Source organism: Jaculus jaculus, chromosome 6 (genome assembly GCF_020740685.1).
Source record: "Jaculus jaculus isolate mJacJac1 chromosome 6, mJacJac1.mat.Y.cur, whole genome shotgun sequence".
NCBI lineage: Eukaryota > Metazoa > Chordata > Mammalia > Rodentia > Dipodidae > Jaculus > Jaculus jaculus.
In genome coordinates this window covers 77687189-77702282 of record NC_059107.1, presented here as the reverse complement: position 1 = coordinate 77702282, position 15094 = coordinate 77687189, and the positions used below count along the sequence as shown (strand labels likewise).

The 15094-nt window shown below is 42.7% G+C and overlaps 1 protein-coding gene across 1 annotated transcript; it reads right to left on the bottom strand.

Moving 5' to 3' along the window:
- Nucleotides 1–610: 610 nt before the first annotated feature.
- Nucleotides 611–13634, bottom strand: LOC101612775 (gastrokine-3-like). The gene is made up of 7 exons (XM_004662162.2): nt 13445–13634; nt 5190–5338; nt 4846–4899; nt 4561–4695; nt 2541–2648; nt 1518–1659; nt 611–705 (listed from the first exon to the last, which is right to left on the bottom strand). The coding sequence occupies exons 1-7, from the start codon at nt 13632–13634 to the stop codon at nt 611–613; spliced, it is 873 nt and encodes a 290-aa protein (XP_004662219.2).
- Nucleotides 13635–15094: the final 1460 nt, after the last annotated feature.

Here is a 15094-nt window from a genome sequence, read left to right as displayed (position 1 = left end):
GGAAAGCTGTCCCACTGTAGCAGTCTCAGTAAACACGAGCTGACCATTGCTGTCACCCACAACAGCCCTGAGTGTCTTGTGCTCAGGCATGGAACCTCATGCTATGGACCTTGTTGGGGGGGGGAGGGGCTGTGGCCATGGACAGCTGGGGCTGGCCGGGACCTGCCTGTGTGAAACACGGCCACTCAGCAGATTGATGACAGGCCGTGCATGGCTGAGAGCAGCCTCAAACCCAGCTGTATAATCTAGGCTTAGATAGTGATTTTGTTAGTTTATTCATTTATTGCCAAAATTCTCAAGTGATATTTTCCCAAAGAGATACTCAGAAATGACACATCCTGGGAGAGCCACCTCTTCCTTTGTACCATGTTGTGGGATGTTCTGGGTTATACTTGGCCAGCAATACCAAGAGAGGACAGGGTAGGCAGCGCCAGCCTGTCTGTTGGACTGGTGATGCAGAAACTTTATTGCTTTACCCAAGAAAGCAAGTGTGCCCTTTTTTCTGGATTACAGGGCTGATGCTGGGTGATAGAAGGTGGAGGACTGAAATGAGCAGCTCCCCACAGCAGAGGCTGGGCACATCCACTCTTCATGTGGCAAACCTGGAGGGTCAGAGTCCAGGACTCTCCCCACAGATGGAGAGCCCCATAAAAGTCAGAAGCTGGATCTCAGAGCAGGAATTCGGGTCTATTGCCAGGGCGGTACCTTCAAGAGGAAAGAGAAGCACTTTGCAGAAAAGATCACCAGCAGACCATTGAGTACAATGGGCACATCACGGCTTATATCTGGGCACATTGGGGGTTGTACCTGTGTTGCACATCATACTCAAGGAAGCCCCACTAGTAAGACCATGGGGCTGACATGGAAGACCTCATCCTGAGCCCTCTCACCTGCCCTCCTTCCTTCCACCTTTTGTACTGTTCCTGGTTATGCTTCTTAAGCCCCAGCCCTGCGTGTCCTCCGTTTTCCTCCTGGAGCCCTGTCATGAAGCCTTGCTTGTAGCTAACTTAGACCAAGCAGCATTCAGGTTACTGACCATCTAGACTCACAGGCAAATCTTGAAGTCTTTCTTAACTGCTAGCTCTCCAAGGGGGATGGCACCAATTCCCATCACATTCCCCCGGAGGATTGTCAGCCACCAAGCCACTCCTTTCTCACTGTGCTTTACAACTATGAGGCTCCAGATGGCTTGAAAATAAAGACTGAGGACTCCACAGCCAGAGGCCTTCCTCAATGGGCTGCTGGGCAGAGGCCAGTGAAACAACTCAGGGGAGAGTGTCTACCACCTGTCAAATCCCTTGGTTTACATCACTGACTTTGACTAACTGTTTACCTTCTCAATTAACCCTGTAAGGAATCAACTCTGGCAACAGGGGAAATACATTCCAGGCTATATTGTTTTTATTCTGTTAATGAAGAAATGCTATCAATTGTCATTATGGCCTGTCAATAGGACATAAAACTAGTATTATCTCTTTGATTCATGCATGGCCTTGTCTTTCTAGTCATGAACACACCTGCTTTTTGCTGCTGAGCAAAGTAGGCAGGAACCGCTCTACATAGGTTCTTGATGGGCATTCCATACTGGGCCAAGTTCTTGACTCGAGTGGGTAAAACTGTGTAGGACAAGCCGCTGGTGGGCGGGTAACGACTGGAAGCCTGGAAGAGGTGGCATATCAGACATGGTAATTCATAAAAGGGAGCTTGACCCTGCTCAGGTAAGTGGTGAAGGGCTGGGGTGGTTCAGTTGACAATACCAGCAGCCAACCCAGACTCATTGTCTGACTGCAATATTCTATCCAACCACAAGGGGACAACACAATTCTAGAAAAATCTGCATCAGTAACTTCCATATCAGCCTTCAGTGGTTTCTAAACCCAAATAACTTAGAATGGTTTAAAACTTATTTGTTGCATTTATATTTTGTCAAGATAGATGAATGGAACCATTTTTATTCTCTTAAAAAGAATTACATTACTTTATTTTTATGCAACTTGAAGCACATTTTTAATCCCCCCACACCCGCAAGATTTAGCAAACTCTTCTGCCACAGTCTTGAGTTTTGCCAAAATGTGTTGTACAAGTCACTTAAACAAACAAGAGAAGATTCTTAGACTTTCCAGGGAATTGTGGCTGGTTCTTAGTTTATTAGCATCAATAAATAAATAAACAAACCTTCTCCCTTGAGAAGCTAAGTAAGAAAGCTTCAGCAATCTTGGGCTTATTGGCAATTAAAGATGGCATGCATGTGTGTGGTAAGCGGGGAAGGAGAGAAGGCAGGAAGACAAGAAATCAACACTATGAATTCTCCAGCTTAACTTGAACCCTTCAGGAATACATCTAAATGTGGTCATTATATGGAATAGTCATTGATTCAATTGTGATTTGCCTTAATGGGCCATTGACTGGCCTCAGAGTCTTTGCACAATGGTTTGAATTTGTGGGTATTATAAACAAGCTTGGATGAAGTACTAGGAGATGGACAGTAAGTTAGAAAACACCAGAGCAGAAGGGGACCAGAGTGAGCTGGACTCACTCACCTGTTTGCCCAGGACCTTCCTAATATCATCCAAACTGGGGAAGACTGCTTGGTCCATCTGGGCCAGGACACAGGCCATCTTGCTGAACAGCTTAACTACCAAGAGACGCTTAAAGCAACATGGTGAAAACATGTCAATTATTCATTCAGTCACAATACCAACAATGCTGTCGGTGCCTTGCCGTCCTTCTGATCACAGTACATAGCATCTCAGCAGTGCACTGGCCTGGACTATGGTCAGACTCAAGACTGGTATGTATACTAAGCCTTGCTGCTCTCCAAGCCCTGTGCTATGACCCTGCCACTCCCACAAGAGTCTCTCAGGGTACCTCAATGCTAGCAGGCTGACCTGAGGGCTAAGGGAGTTGGCTCCAATAATACTAAAATAATTTTAAGGGCCTACACTACCACTCTGTAGGCCCCCAGAGTCCTTAGTTGCCTCCCTGATCTTCAGTTTCTTCATCTGCAAAGCAGGAAGAAGAGCCCTTGACCAGAGTTGTCATGAATATGGTAGGAAGAGATGAGCTCTTATCTTTTTGGGAGAGTGTTGTGCAAATTACAGAGCGCTCTCTGAATGTCCAGGGCCATTAGGTGCCTAGGTCAGGACTATAACCGATTCTAGTCTGGGTCTGCTGTAGATACCACCCCCCCACCCCCGATTCGGCCTGACATTTGGCCTCTTCAAGCTAGAACTAGAGCTACAGTTTTCTTCAGCTGGGTCTACAGAGCCCATTTCATTACCTGCATGAGATGAAGCCCCTAGCAATAGCTCTGGTCTCTTTGTGCCACTGACCGGCTTACACTGGAATATTTTGTTGACGAAAAGTTTCCATGGCTTAAGATGGAATTGTAGGATATCTCTAGGTTGTGTGCACTCTGGGAGGATTTGGGGAAACTTGCTGAAGAATTGGATGTGGTAGGGTGAAGAATGAGGAAGTCTTTATGGAGGGCACTGGCTGCATGGAGAGATCCCTGGCATTGGGTCTCTGAGTTGTCCTTGTGCTGGAGAGAATGTGATAAAAGTGTGTGTTGGGGGCTGGGTGACAAAGGCCAGGTTGGGAGTGCAGGCTTTTACTTCATTTCACCCTGGGCAGTCCCTTCAGCAGATAATGCAGCTGCTGGTGCTGTTGTGCACTTATGGCTATGGTGGCACACAGGCTGAATGACGTTTCTGTGGTCACAGCACATTTTAACCAGCTAAACCAAGGCATAGGCATTCCTTTCTGGATCATGCATCTTCTTATGAGTCCTTACAACCAAAGGATATAGGCAAGTTACATCCAGAGTTAGAAATCAGTATTAATAATCTGGAGCCAAAAGGGTCTAATGCAGAAGAGGTGGTGGAAAGAATGTAAGAGCCAAAGGAAGGGTAGGACTCCTTACAACATGCTCCCTCCAGACATAAAATGGCCTGGACATCCATGACCTCATAGTGCCTGACACTACCTGCACAAGACCATCATAAGAGGAGGAAGAGATCATGACATCAAAATAAAAGAGAGACTGATTGAGATGGGGAGGGGATATGATGGAGAATGGAATTTCAAAGGAGAAAGTGGGGGATAGATGAGGGTATTACCATGGGGTATTTTTATAATCATGGAATGTTAATAAAAGTTGAGAAAAAAAGGAAGGAATAACTATAGATGATGTCGACATTAAAAGGTTCAAAAGAGAAAAAAAAGTCTGGAGCCAAGACAGAGTAACTTCCATTGTACATCTGTTACAAGAAATGGGGCTCTCTAGTGGTCCTTAGCTTTGAAGCCTTTGGTAGCCATGTGAATCAACACTTCAGAGGAGCACAAAGGACTATAGGAGCCCTATAGACCATGTGGGGTTCAAAAAAATCACTGCAGCTGCCAGAAGGCTCTTTGCCTACCTACAGACATGCACTCCAGGGAGGGCTAAGGCTGGAGAAGGATGGTGAACATGCATCCTCATCCTCTGGAGAAATAGTGAGTTCCCATTCAGACCAGACAAGAGTTCCTTTGGCATTATAATGAACATATTTCACATCTTACATTCTTGTAGTCCAAGATTCCATCCCATTCACTCAAAACATTGTTGTCTCGGATGCTGACCGTACCTCGGAAGGCGTTGATGTGGATGGTCTGGGTCCCAACAGATCCATCCAGAGGATGGCTGTCACTGGTGTTCTGGAGAGTAGGGAACAAGGAAAAAAGTTGACAGCCTAGAACATGTACTTTGTCTATACCTTATGGAGTAAAGTGTTCCCATGAGAAATTATAGGGCTGTCATCCTTGATTATCAGCTTTGACATGCTTCTGCCTTTCCAGCCTACTCACCATCATGGCCAGAGATGGAGCTAGGAAGAAGGTCACAAGGATGGAAGGCAGGATCTGAAAAGGAACAAATATAATTCCTCACATGACTTCAGATTCCAGCCTTCTTAAAAGGATCTATAGGTTTCCCCATGTCTCATGCTCATAGAGCCCCAGTGTGGTTCCATGCAGTAAATAGGAATGGGGAGTGCAGGCTGCTCAGAAGGCGATGCTTTATCTTCCTCATAAGACTCAAGCACAGGGCTAAATCTCTGCACTTGACACTGGTCTGCTCACAGGTCAGGATCATCTTGGGCCAAGATTTAATAGTTGCCATAATTCAGGTTTTTCTGCACATTTCTCTGTACTTCCAGCTGCTGGACACAGCCTCTGGTGCAGCTCTTCATACAAACCCCAAATCCCATGGTCTGCTCTGCACCATCCTTTCTGTCTACTGACACCTGCTCTGAAAACTGATGCCCTGGGGTTTCCTCTCCTTTGGATTCCAGCACCTTTTCTAAGCATGAAAGACACACCACCATTTCCATTTCATGCCAGAATGTATATAGGAATTAGAATATTTGCAGTTAATCATTTCCTGTCTGTGTGGCTGCCTTACTCATTTGAGTGGATTTCAGCAATCAGAGAGTCAGTGACAGAGAACTGGGGATAGGGACAGGATAGGGTAGAAAAGTTCTGCAATGATCCCTTTCCCACAGCACATAGTTTATAATCAGGGCACTTAAGGCTCACTGAGACCAAGCATACCCACCATATCAAGCGGAACTGATGGGAACTCCCCTCTCCAGACCCACAGTATCCCTTGCAATATTCTGCATGCTATTTCAACAAGAAGAGGTGAGATACACCTTTAAGGCAAGGAAACAGCTATTCTATAAACAGTGATCATAGTGAGGTGAGTCCTACCACATAAACAGATGCTGCAGAGGGCAAAACTACTCCATCAGACTATCCAAACCTGAGTGTGGTGGTGCACACCTATAATCCCATCACTCAGGAGACTGATTCAGGCAGATTGACAGGATGTAAGGCCAGCCTGGGCTACAGAGTGAGAACTTGGCTCCAAAAACTAATTATAACTAATTATTCCTGTTTGTGCCATATGTGAAATATATCTGCATCTTTTCAATATGTAAATAAGATGAACCCCAAAAGGTAGAACCCTAAAATATGAATATCTACCTACCCCCAAAGACCTGACTGTTAAAAAGTTAGTCATCATTGATCATTGGGAGAAGATTCCCCATCCAGATGTTTCAAACCAGTGAGAATTGTTAACAGAAAGGTTATGTGCCAAATCAAGGTTTCAAAATTCAAATTTGGTTTAATTTGAAGAATTCATGGAGGGGGGAATAATACCACCTTGGCTCTTTTGACACTGAGACTATAATTTCCCCACATTATAAGTTAGAAAATGTACTTACAAGGCCTATCATGTTGCCTCTCTTGGGAATTATTCAACTCCATACATAATAAGATTTTCCATGTCCCATTCGTTTTCTGAATCTGGTTTATATAGTGCTCAATTTTTCAGTGCTTGCCATGATAAAGGACTCTGGGAATAGTTAACCATGACCCAGATACCACTGGGAGGTGTCGAGACGGGTTCATGTGATTAGTTATCAATTCCTTCAACTACTTTTGTAAGTTTTCTTTTTCCCAAACCTCCACTGGTTCCAAGGCAAACATGGTATATGAACAAGTCTTTGTGGGCTGGCACACCCATGACCTTGGCTACTAAGCTAAGGTGTTGTCAACAGTAAATCCTATAAAGTTGTCCTGACATAAAAATCAATGAGTTCACTGTTTCCACTTCTCAATTTCTGAATTTTTTTTTCTTCTTCTTCTTCTTTTTTTTTTTACTAGTAAGAATGTTTAGAGGAAAAGAAAATTGAGTAAAACTGAACTTATTGAAAAGTAATCGAGTCCACTTCTTAATCCCAAGCCATATGATATGGCTCTAAGCATCGCCCTCTACCCTGCATGGAGCGGAGATTTCATCTCTTCAAATATCTACCTGTGAGCCAGGCCTTTAATATCAGCACTCGGGAGGCAGAGGTAGAAGGATTGCCATCGAGGACACCCTGAGACTACAGAGTGAATTCCAGGTCAGCCTGAGCTAGAGTGAGATCCTGCCTTGAAAACAAAACAAAACAAACAACAACAAAAATACACCTGTGACTGACTTCCTCATGTTCTAACCTTTTGTCCTCATTATGTGACTTGTCTCTCCTGCAAGTTTTCATTTCAGGATTCTTTCTTCCATGAAGGACTCTGTGACCAACCCTGGAACTCCTAAGATATAGGGAACTCTGGCCTTCACACAGTAACTGAAGTACCAATTCAGGTCTTATCATATAGTATCTTAGTATTTCTCATACTCTAACTGCAAGAACAATATGGGTATTTCTTCTGAGAGAAAACTTACGCAGGTGAGCCCTGGAATAACCCGAAGAGACAAGAAGGACAGCTTAACCCTGACTGCACGGTGAAACTTGGCCATCAAGTAGATGGACTTTGGGGACTATAAGGTCAACCACAGCTCAGATAATATCATACTCCTATCTCCAGTGTCCTCAGTACTTCCCAAATCACTCATAGCCTATATACTGAGTTATTGCCTGAGTCAGTAAAATGGATTAACAGAGGCTAAAAAGAAATATAATTACATATATTTGTAAAGTACCTTACAATTTGCCTTTAAGGTCATGGTTTCAGTTGCAACTTCATGGCTCAGGAGGAACAGTGATTGTTAATCCACTTTACAAATGAGGCATATAGTCAATAGATTAACTCTGCTCTAACCAAATTCAGCTCCTATGTCTGCACTAACTAGATCTGTTACTGCAGAGCTAAAATTCTAACCCAAGTCTATGGACTTCAAAACTTCCAATTATATGTACCCCCCAGTCCCTTGTAAAATGTATTGCCTTTTGAAGTTGACATTAAACTATAAATTGAAAGAGCTACCATGGTTTTTAGGAAAACTATGTTGAGTAACTACTTTTGTTGGAGTCTCACTCCCTGAAAATGAGTACCAGTAGTCATTCACCTTATGCAGTCAGTTGCCATTCTGTTCAGACTAAATCCAGATTCATGGAGCAAAAAGCCAAGCTGTGGGCAGCAGTATCCTAAAGGGAGAACCAGCATATGAGCCCATATGAGGCTCCATCTTAGAAAGACCTGTAAGAGAAGACACTCAGATACGGCTCCAAACTAAAAGGATAATGGAGTCTGAAGAGATGTGGAGAAAAGCTCTCAAGGGACTGGAAAGTCATGAAGAGTTGGACAGCCTCTGTGCCGGCCACAACCTCCACGTCCCCACTTCTGTCATGAGTAAGGTATCTGGAATAGGCCCTGACTCTAAGGTCATACTCTCCCGTTTATTTAGGCCTCTGATGAATGATGGCACCATGCTGGCATATTTTCACTTTAAAATACCCCATGTAATGGAGTTGATAATATAATGGTGGTTGAATGCCTGTTAAAATATTGGCATCTAAGGTTGAGGAGATGGCTCAGATAAGGGTGCTTATGGTGCAAATATAAGGGCCTGAGACCACCCAAATTTGATTTTCCAATACCCATGTAAAAATCTAGATGTGGCTACATATGTCTGTCAACCCACTCCTGTGAGTGTGAGTTGGGGGGAACAAGCACCCAAGAACCACTGTGGCTTGCTGACTGAAAATATCAGCAACTCTGGGTTGAGTGAGAGACTCTGTCTCAAGGAAACAGGTGGATGAGCCAAAGCAGGAAGATGCTGATGTTCTTCATTGCCTTCTCCACATCCACATGGGGCACGTGCATCTGCACACACACATATATGTGTGCATATGACAAAGGAAAAAATGGCATCAATGTTTGCTAATAAATCATTATCCAGCCACATATTCAAACCCACATTCAGTCCTGCAGAGACCAGAGGCCACATGCAAAGAGGAACAATGAATCCATTCAAAACATGGAGTGTTATTAACTAATGATGTTTGGTCAGAAGAAAATCTAGAAAGCACCTCTGTTTAGCCCTGCATATGCTCAGCCTTCCTCTGTGTTCCAAAACTTCTAACATTTTCAAAATGATGGGGACCCTGCTAACCTTTGTCTCCTTGTCTCTGGCTTCTTCCTGGTCGATATCAGAAGCTAACTGGTGTTCTAGTCTTCTCAGGTTTTCCGGACTCCAGGTTCTGGTTCACATTTGGACACTGCTCATCCTATTTTGTCTTCCTGTCTCTTTCTTAAGTCAAAATTGAACTTTTCTAACAGGGTTTTTTTGCTAGCCTTCCTTTATTCCCAGAAAAAAATGACACCTTCTTAGGAAACATTACAATGTTCTGCTGTGAGAAACTCCTGTAAGGTATGTTTATTTTTATAGTTGTGTGATCAGGACATTAAATTGCACATTTATATTAAGTTGGCTGTAAACTCCATAACGTAGATACTTTTTTTGTTTTCTATTATAGATGTAACATCAAATATTTAAAGCAGTACTGAACATAGAGGTACTTGGAAATATATATAGGGAGGGATGGGGGATATAATAGGATGGTATTGTATATATTTAAGTAGAAGAACAGATTAATGGGGGTGAAAAGGCCTAAATGAGGTCAGGGGAAGAGATTGAGTAAAGGAATGGTGGAGTGAAGGCTAATAAAAATCCAGGAGGATATCAATAAATCATATGGAAACCTACTTTTTTGGATGATGGAACACTCAGAAGCCATAGATAGTTACCAGAAAATTTTCAGTGCCAGGGATGGGATACCTTTCAGTGAGTTGTTGGCCAGGGAAGTCACTAATACCCCCAAAACATTACAGGCTATTGCCAAGGCTCTTGGTTTCCCACCAGGAATAGATGGCAAGACCCTATTGCTAAAGACTCCACATACTTGGGCTGCAAGGTCACTGAGAAATCCTGTTGGAACTGAGCTGAAAACCTCCTCCATGTAGACCAGCTGACAGAAAGCTGGAAAAAGCTACACTGCATGCCATTCAATGGGAGAGAGAGAAATCATCAGTGGAGATACTCAACAGTGGATACTGCAAGCCTTAAATTTGGCCAGTCAGGCTAACTGAGATAACTGGTGCAGTAGTGGCATGTATATTATGGGGGAAACCAACCATTCTCAAATCGGACTGGAGGCCCTGTCAATGGGAGGGAATACATCCCTGATACTGAAAACCTACAACAGGGGTAGTCATGAGGCCTAGGGGTATGACATCTGCTGGTGTCTGACTAAATGTATATACTATGCTCACAAAATGGTCCAGTGAGCACTCTTAATGTTCATACCTTCACATTAATGCTACTCTCCCTTTGGATTAGAAAAACTTCTCTTTTCAGATGACAGTGACTTTGGGATGACTCAGAAGACACCATGGTGCTGAAAAGAAGTGACAGAGGAGTGCTCAGTACTGAAATATCTGTCATACCTTCCAAGGCTCAGGGTCCATTGCAGAAGAGGTAGCAGAAAGAATGTAAGAGCCAAAGGAAGGGTAGGACTCCTTATAATGTGCTCCTCAAGACACAAAATGGCCTGGATATCCATGACCTCACAGTGCCTGACACTACCTACACAAGACCATCATAATAGGAGGAAAATATTATGACATCAAAATAAAAGAGACACTGATTGATAGGGGGAAAGGATATGATGGAGAGTAGAATTTCAAAGGGGAAAGTGGGGAAAGGGAGGGAATTATCATGGGTTATTGTCAATAATTATGGAAGTTGTCAATAAAAATAACTTAAATTAAAAAGAAAATATATATACTAAGTAGGTGGATGAAGGTATTCCATGTGAGACATATTATTCATCTCTACATCTCCTTGGAATGCTTAGCAGTGTCTGGTAGGTAGTCAGTATGATGAAAATATTTGCTGAACTTAATAGCAAATAATGGAATCAATCATTTATTGACAGTGTAATTGAGGAAGGCAAATAAAATCTGAACAGAATAGCATGTTCTACAAGGGAAAATGGCCTTCTTTATAATATCCAGGTATAGTTCAATTGAGGGTATCTGAGACACATTGTTAATGTTGAACTTGAGGGTAGGAGGTGAATTAAAAGGAAAGAAAATCCAGGCATCTACAAAGCTGTTTGCCTTTTATCTTATATCCTGGAGCCTTTGGCAAGAGCAGGACTCTGGTCCTGTGTGGTGTTTGCTAACCCCTCTTTGGTCCTTTCCTTAATCAACTTTCTACAAGCCAGATACTTTCAAAACCTTTATGAATTTCATGCTTCCTAGTTTTATTCTGGAATGCAGCCCTCTTTGTTCATATCTGTCATGGTACAACATTTAGCTGGTCTTCTCACCTTTGCAGAACTGAGCAGACATCACTAGTGAAGCTTTGCCCATGTGAACTTGTCCCCATTCCAAAGCCAGGGAAGAATCTAAATCCATAACCAGCCCTTTCTCTATGTCCCCCCCCCCTTCCCTTGTGTTTGATTCCTTTGAGTTAGTTCTTTCCACAGAGTGGAATACACAGTATACCTGGCCTTCATGTATACTTGTCCTATCACTGTCATGTTGGCTTGTTCTTAAGTTTGCTTCTCTCCTCTTTCAGCACTCTTTATCTCCTTCATTGCTACACCAAGGACCTCAGGATCCTGCCTTCCAGGCCTCCAGCCACAATGACCCCATTGCACCCCTGTTATTTTGGCCCCTTCTGGCTCAGTATCCCTGGATGTTCTGCCTTTCACTTTGTTTTCCCAGGACCCTAGACCTAGCTATTTTCTCTAGACTAAGTCCCTCTAAGCAGGCACAACCCTTTAGCCAAGTTTATCCTATTTTACCTCCTGGTTGCCCTGAGCTGCATATCTCTATGCTCACCCAAGACCCCTTTCTCTGGTACTTTCTTCTTCCTCAGGTCACTCCAGAAAAACAGGTAGCCAGCACTCCCATAGTGTACACATCTTGTAAGGTAGATGACATTGTTTCTTTACACATTTTACTGTCCTTACTAATAAACTTGTTTTAATTTATGACACACAGAGAGAAAGCGAATGGGCAAGCTAGGGCCTCTAGCCAATGCATATGAACTCATATGCAACCTTGTACATATGGTTTACATGGGTTCTGGGGAATCAAATCTGGATTCTAAGGCTTTTCAGGCTAACTGCGAAGCCATCTCTCCAGCCCACTAATAAACTTTTTATTCAAGTGCAAACTTCTAATAGCCTGATTGTTTTTGTCTCCAAAGAAAAGTAACTAGCATTTGGACCTTCTACCTCAATGAATACAATTAAATAATGTTATAGCAAATCAAAGATTCTGGTACATTTTTATTAATCTGATTTTAGGAATGTGCCAAATAGCAAACCAATCTGAGCAAGCTCTTTGAAGGTCTGACTAATACAAGGACACAACCTTGCCTATAACTCTATTGGAGTAGATTTTGGGTTTAGTAAATTTTAGTAAAGCTACCATTTCAGAGAAGGGAGGGAAATGGCCCAGGGACTGGCTCTGGGCATCCCAGGAGCTATTAGGGAAACCTTGCACTGAGAGATCATAACCCATGAAAGACAACTTGGAGACAAGGCCTAGCAAGATGTTCTCCCTGGTTCTCTTGTGCTTTTGTGAGATAGGTGGCTCATCATTGGAGATCCAGTTACCCAGAAGACCCTTATCTCAAAGAAAACTTTAATAGCCTATTTCTAGGTACAATTTCTCATAATATGTGTGCATGAAGCAACTCCTGTAAATGTTAGAAATGGTCTGTACAGTTCCATACATGCCATCCATTCACCATGCTTCCCATCATGTGTTACCAAGGCTACATTCCACTGTCTTTGGAGGGCAAGTTCAGACTGAGTGATACATTAATTCATATCTATCTATGGAAAAAAGGAGATGTGGAAATCAACACCCAAAGTAACAATTCTTACTCTCTGGAATTCATATATATATATATTGAATAAGGTTGACTTGTGTGGGAAACACTGTGGAAACTTCTGTGCCAGTACGTAAAAGCATTGTGACTTCTGTCTCATCCTCTCATGGCTCACCCTTGGGGAGCCAACTGTCATGCTTTGAGACACTCCAGCAGCCTCAGGCAAGGTCTATGCAGTGAGAAACAGACTTTCTGTACTCACCATGGGAGTTGCTGCTTTGGAAGGAGATCTCACAGCCCTGGCCAAGCCTCCAAATGACAGCACCCTGGATAACATCTTGACTGAAACCTTAGAGTAGATGCTAGGCAAAGGCACTTAGCTAAGACCTCTTAGGTGTGACCCCTAAATCTGTACAATGGAATATATTTAATGGTGTCCATGTTCTGGATAATTTATTAAGCAGAATGAGGTTGTCAATTTTATTTAATTGTTGTTGAATTCACATAACAAAATTATCTGTCATGAAGAGGACAATTCATTGGTATTCTGTACAGTCACAAAGTTGTATAGCAACATCTACCTATTTCTAAAACATTTCCTCCACTCAGAAGGGAACACCATACCCATGAAGCAATTATACTCCTCCTCTCCCCATCCCTCAGCCTATGGTTATCTGCCTCTCTATTAAGCTTTACTTATTCTGGATATTTCATACAAATGGGATTGTGCAGTCTGTATCTTTTTGTGTCTGGATTCTTTCCCACTTGGCATGTTTTCAAGGTTGATCCATGCCATAACATCTGCCACAACTTCATTAACATCTGCCATGACTTCACTAACATCTACTACGACTGTATTAACATCTACTACTACTTCATTAACCTCTGTCACAACTGCATTAACATCCACCACAACTTCATTAACCTCTGTCATGACTTCATTAACATCTACCATGATTTCATTAACATCTACCACAACTTCATTCTTTTTGTGGCTAATATTCCTTCACATGTGTTTATCACAGTTTACTCATCCATCTGTTCATAGATATTTTCATTACTTCCACCTTTTGCCCATCAAGGTAAATGCTATTATTAGTGTGTGTGTGTGTGTGTGTGTGTGTGTGTGTGTGTGTGTGTGTGTGTTACTTGCTTTCAACTATTTGGGGTACATAGGTAAGAGAATGATTGTTGGGTTTTGTAGTAATTTTATGCTTAAGTTCTTGAGAAACCATCAAGCTGTTTTCTATGGCTGATAAACATTTTTAGATTTCCGCAAGCAACATACAAGGGCTCTAATTTCTCTACATGTTCATCAACATTTTAATTTTAGGTCACAGCTTTCCTATTGGGCATGAGATTGTATCTCATTGTGACTTTAGTTTGCATTTCCTCAATGAAGAAATAAGTTATTTTAAAAATGTTGTTTAGTAAGGCGTAGACTTGTTCTTTACAAGGTCCTAGTCATGAATTCACTCACTCCTTGAACAAACATTTCTTGAGCATCTTCTACAGATTAGGTCTTGGGTGCTGTGGAGGACTTAAAGATGAACAAGACAAAGCCTTTCTTCCAAAGGACCTTCTGTCATCTAGGAAAATGAGGTGTTTAACTTAGAGTGCATTTACAATCGTCCATCATTGCACAGAAGGCATGAAGGAGCAGTTCAGTTCATGGTGGTAAGAGTGTATGTAGAGGTTGTTCACATCTTGGAAGCAGAGAGAAGGCAACAGGAACCAGGGTCTGGGGCAGCTTTCAAACACCTACCCTGCCTACACTGTGAGGAAAGTGATGCATACAGGTGGTTAACTTGAAGTGAGAAATGCATACATAGGGGATGAGAGTGATGTCTGAGGTCAGGCTTCCACAAGATCCAGTTAGGTTCATCCCAGGCCTGGGGCTTGCAGATGGGATGGAGGTTGAGTTATGGCTTCTTGGTCTCTCAATACTGAACCAGACTTTGGATACAAATAATTTCCATGAACACAGGCAACACTGTGAATTGCTAAGTGGGTGTGATTGAAGTGGTTTCTTGATAAAGTGAGAGCCTGCCAAGGGGGATTTCTGAGCCATTTTCTTCATCAAATCAATAGAAGTGTTAATCCTCAATCTAGATAACAAAGTAACTCAACTACACACTTTGGCTTTGAACTCTGCTACCCATAACCAGCTGTGAAGGATCTCAGCTACTAGCAGTCAGGCCTTAATGGGAAGAATGTCAGGTGCATGCATCAGGGATGTGGACAGTTAAGTTCTGGTTCCTCCACACAGTGAGAATAGAGATGATGGAGAGCCCTAGTTGGCCCTGGGCATTTCATTGCCAGTTTTTATCAGCTCCTGAAAGAGCAGGAAGAAACGCATTATAGGTGAGATGCCTGCCTCTGACTAGTAGAGCAGAAGCTATGATGTAAGAAAAG

What these genes read in the sequence shown, in the direction of transcription:
- LOC101612775 (XM_004662162.2), bottom strand. Translation starts at nt 13,634, where the DNA reads ATGGTAGATGTTAATGAAGTCATGACAGAGGTTAATGAAGTTGTGGTG. An exon ending in CAACCTTGAAAACATGCCAA is followed by an intron (nt 5,339 to 13,444) that starts GTGGGAAAGAAT and finishes TTTCATGCTTAG; the next exon opens with AAAAGGTGCTGGAATCCAAA. An exon ending in TGCTCAGCAGCAAAAAGCAG is followed by an intron (nt 706 to 1,517) that starts GTGTGTTCATGA and finishes TTCCTCTTGAAG; the next exon opens with GTACCGCCCTGGCAATAGAC.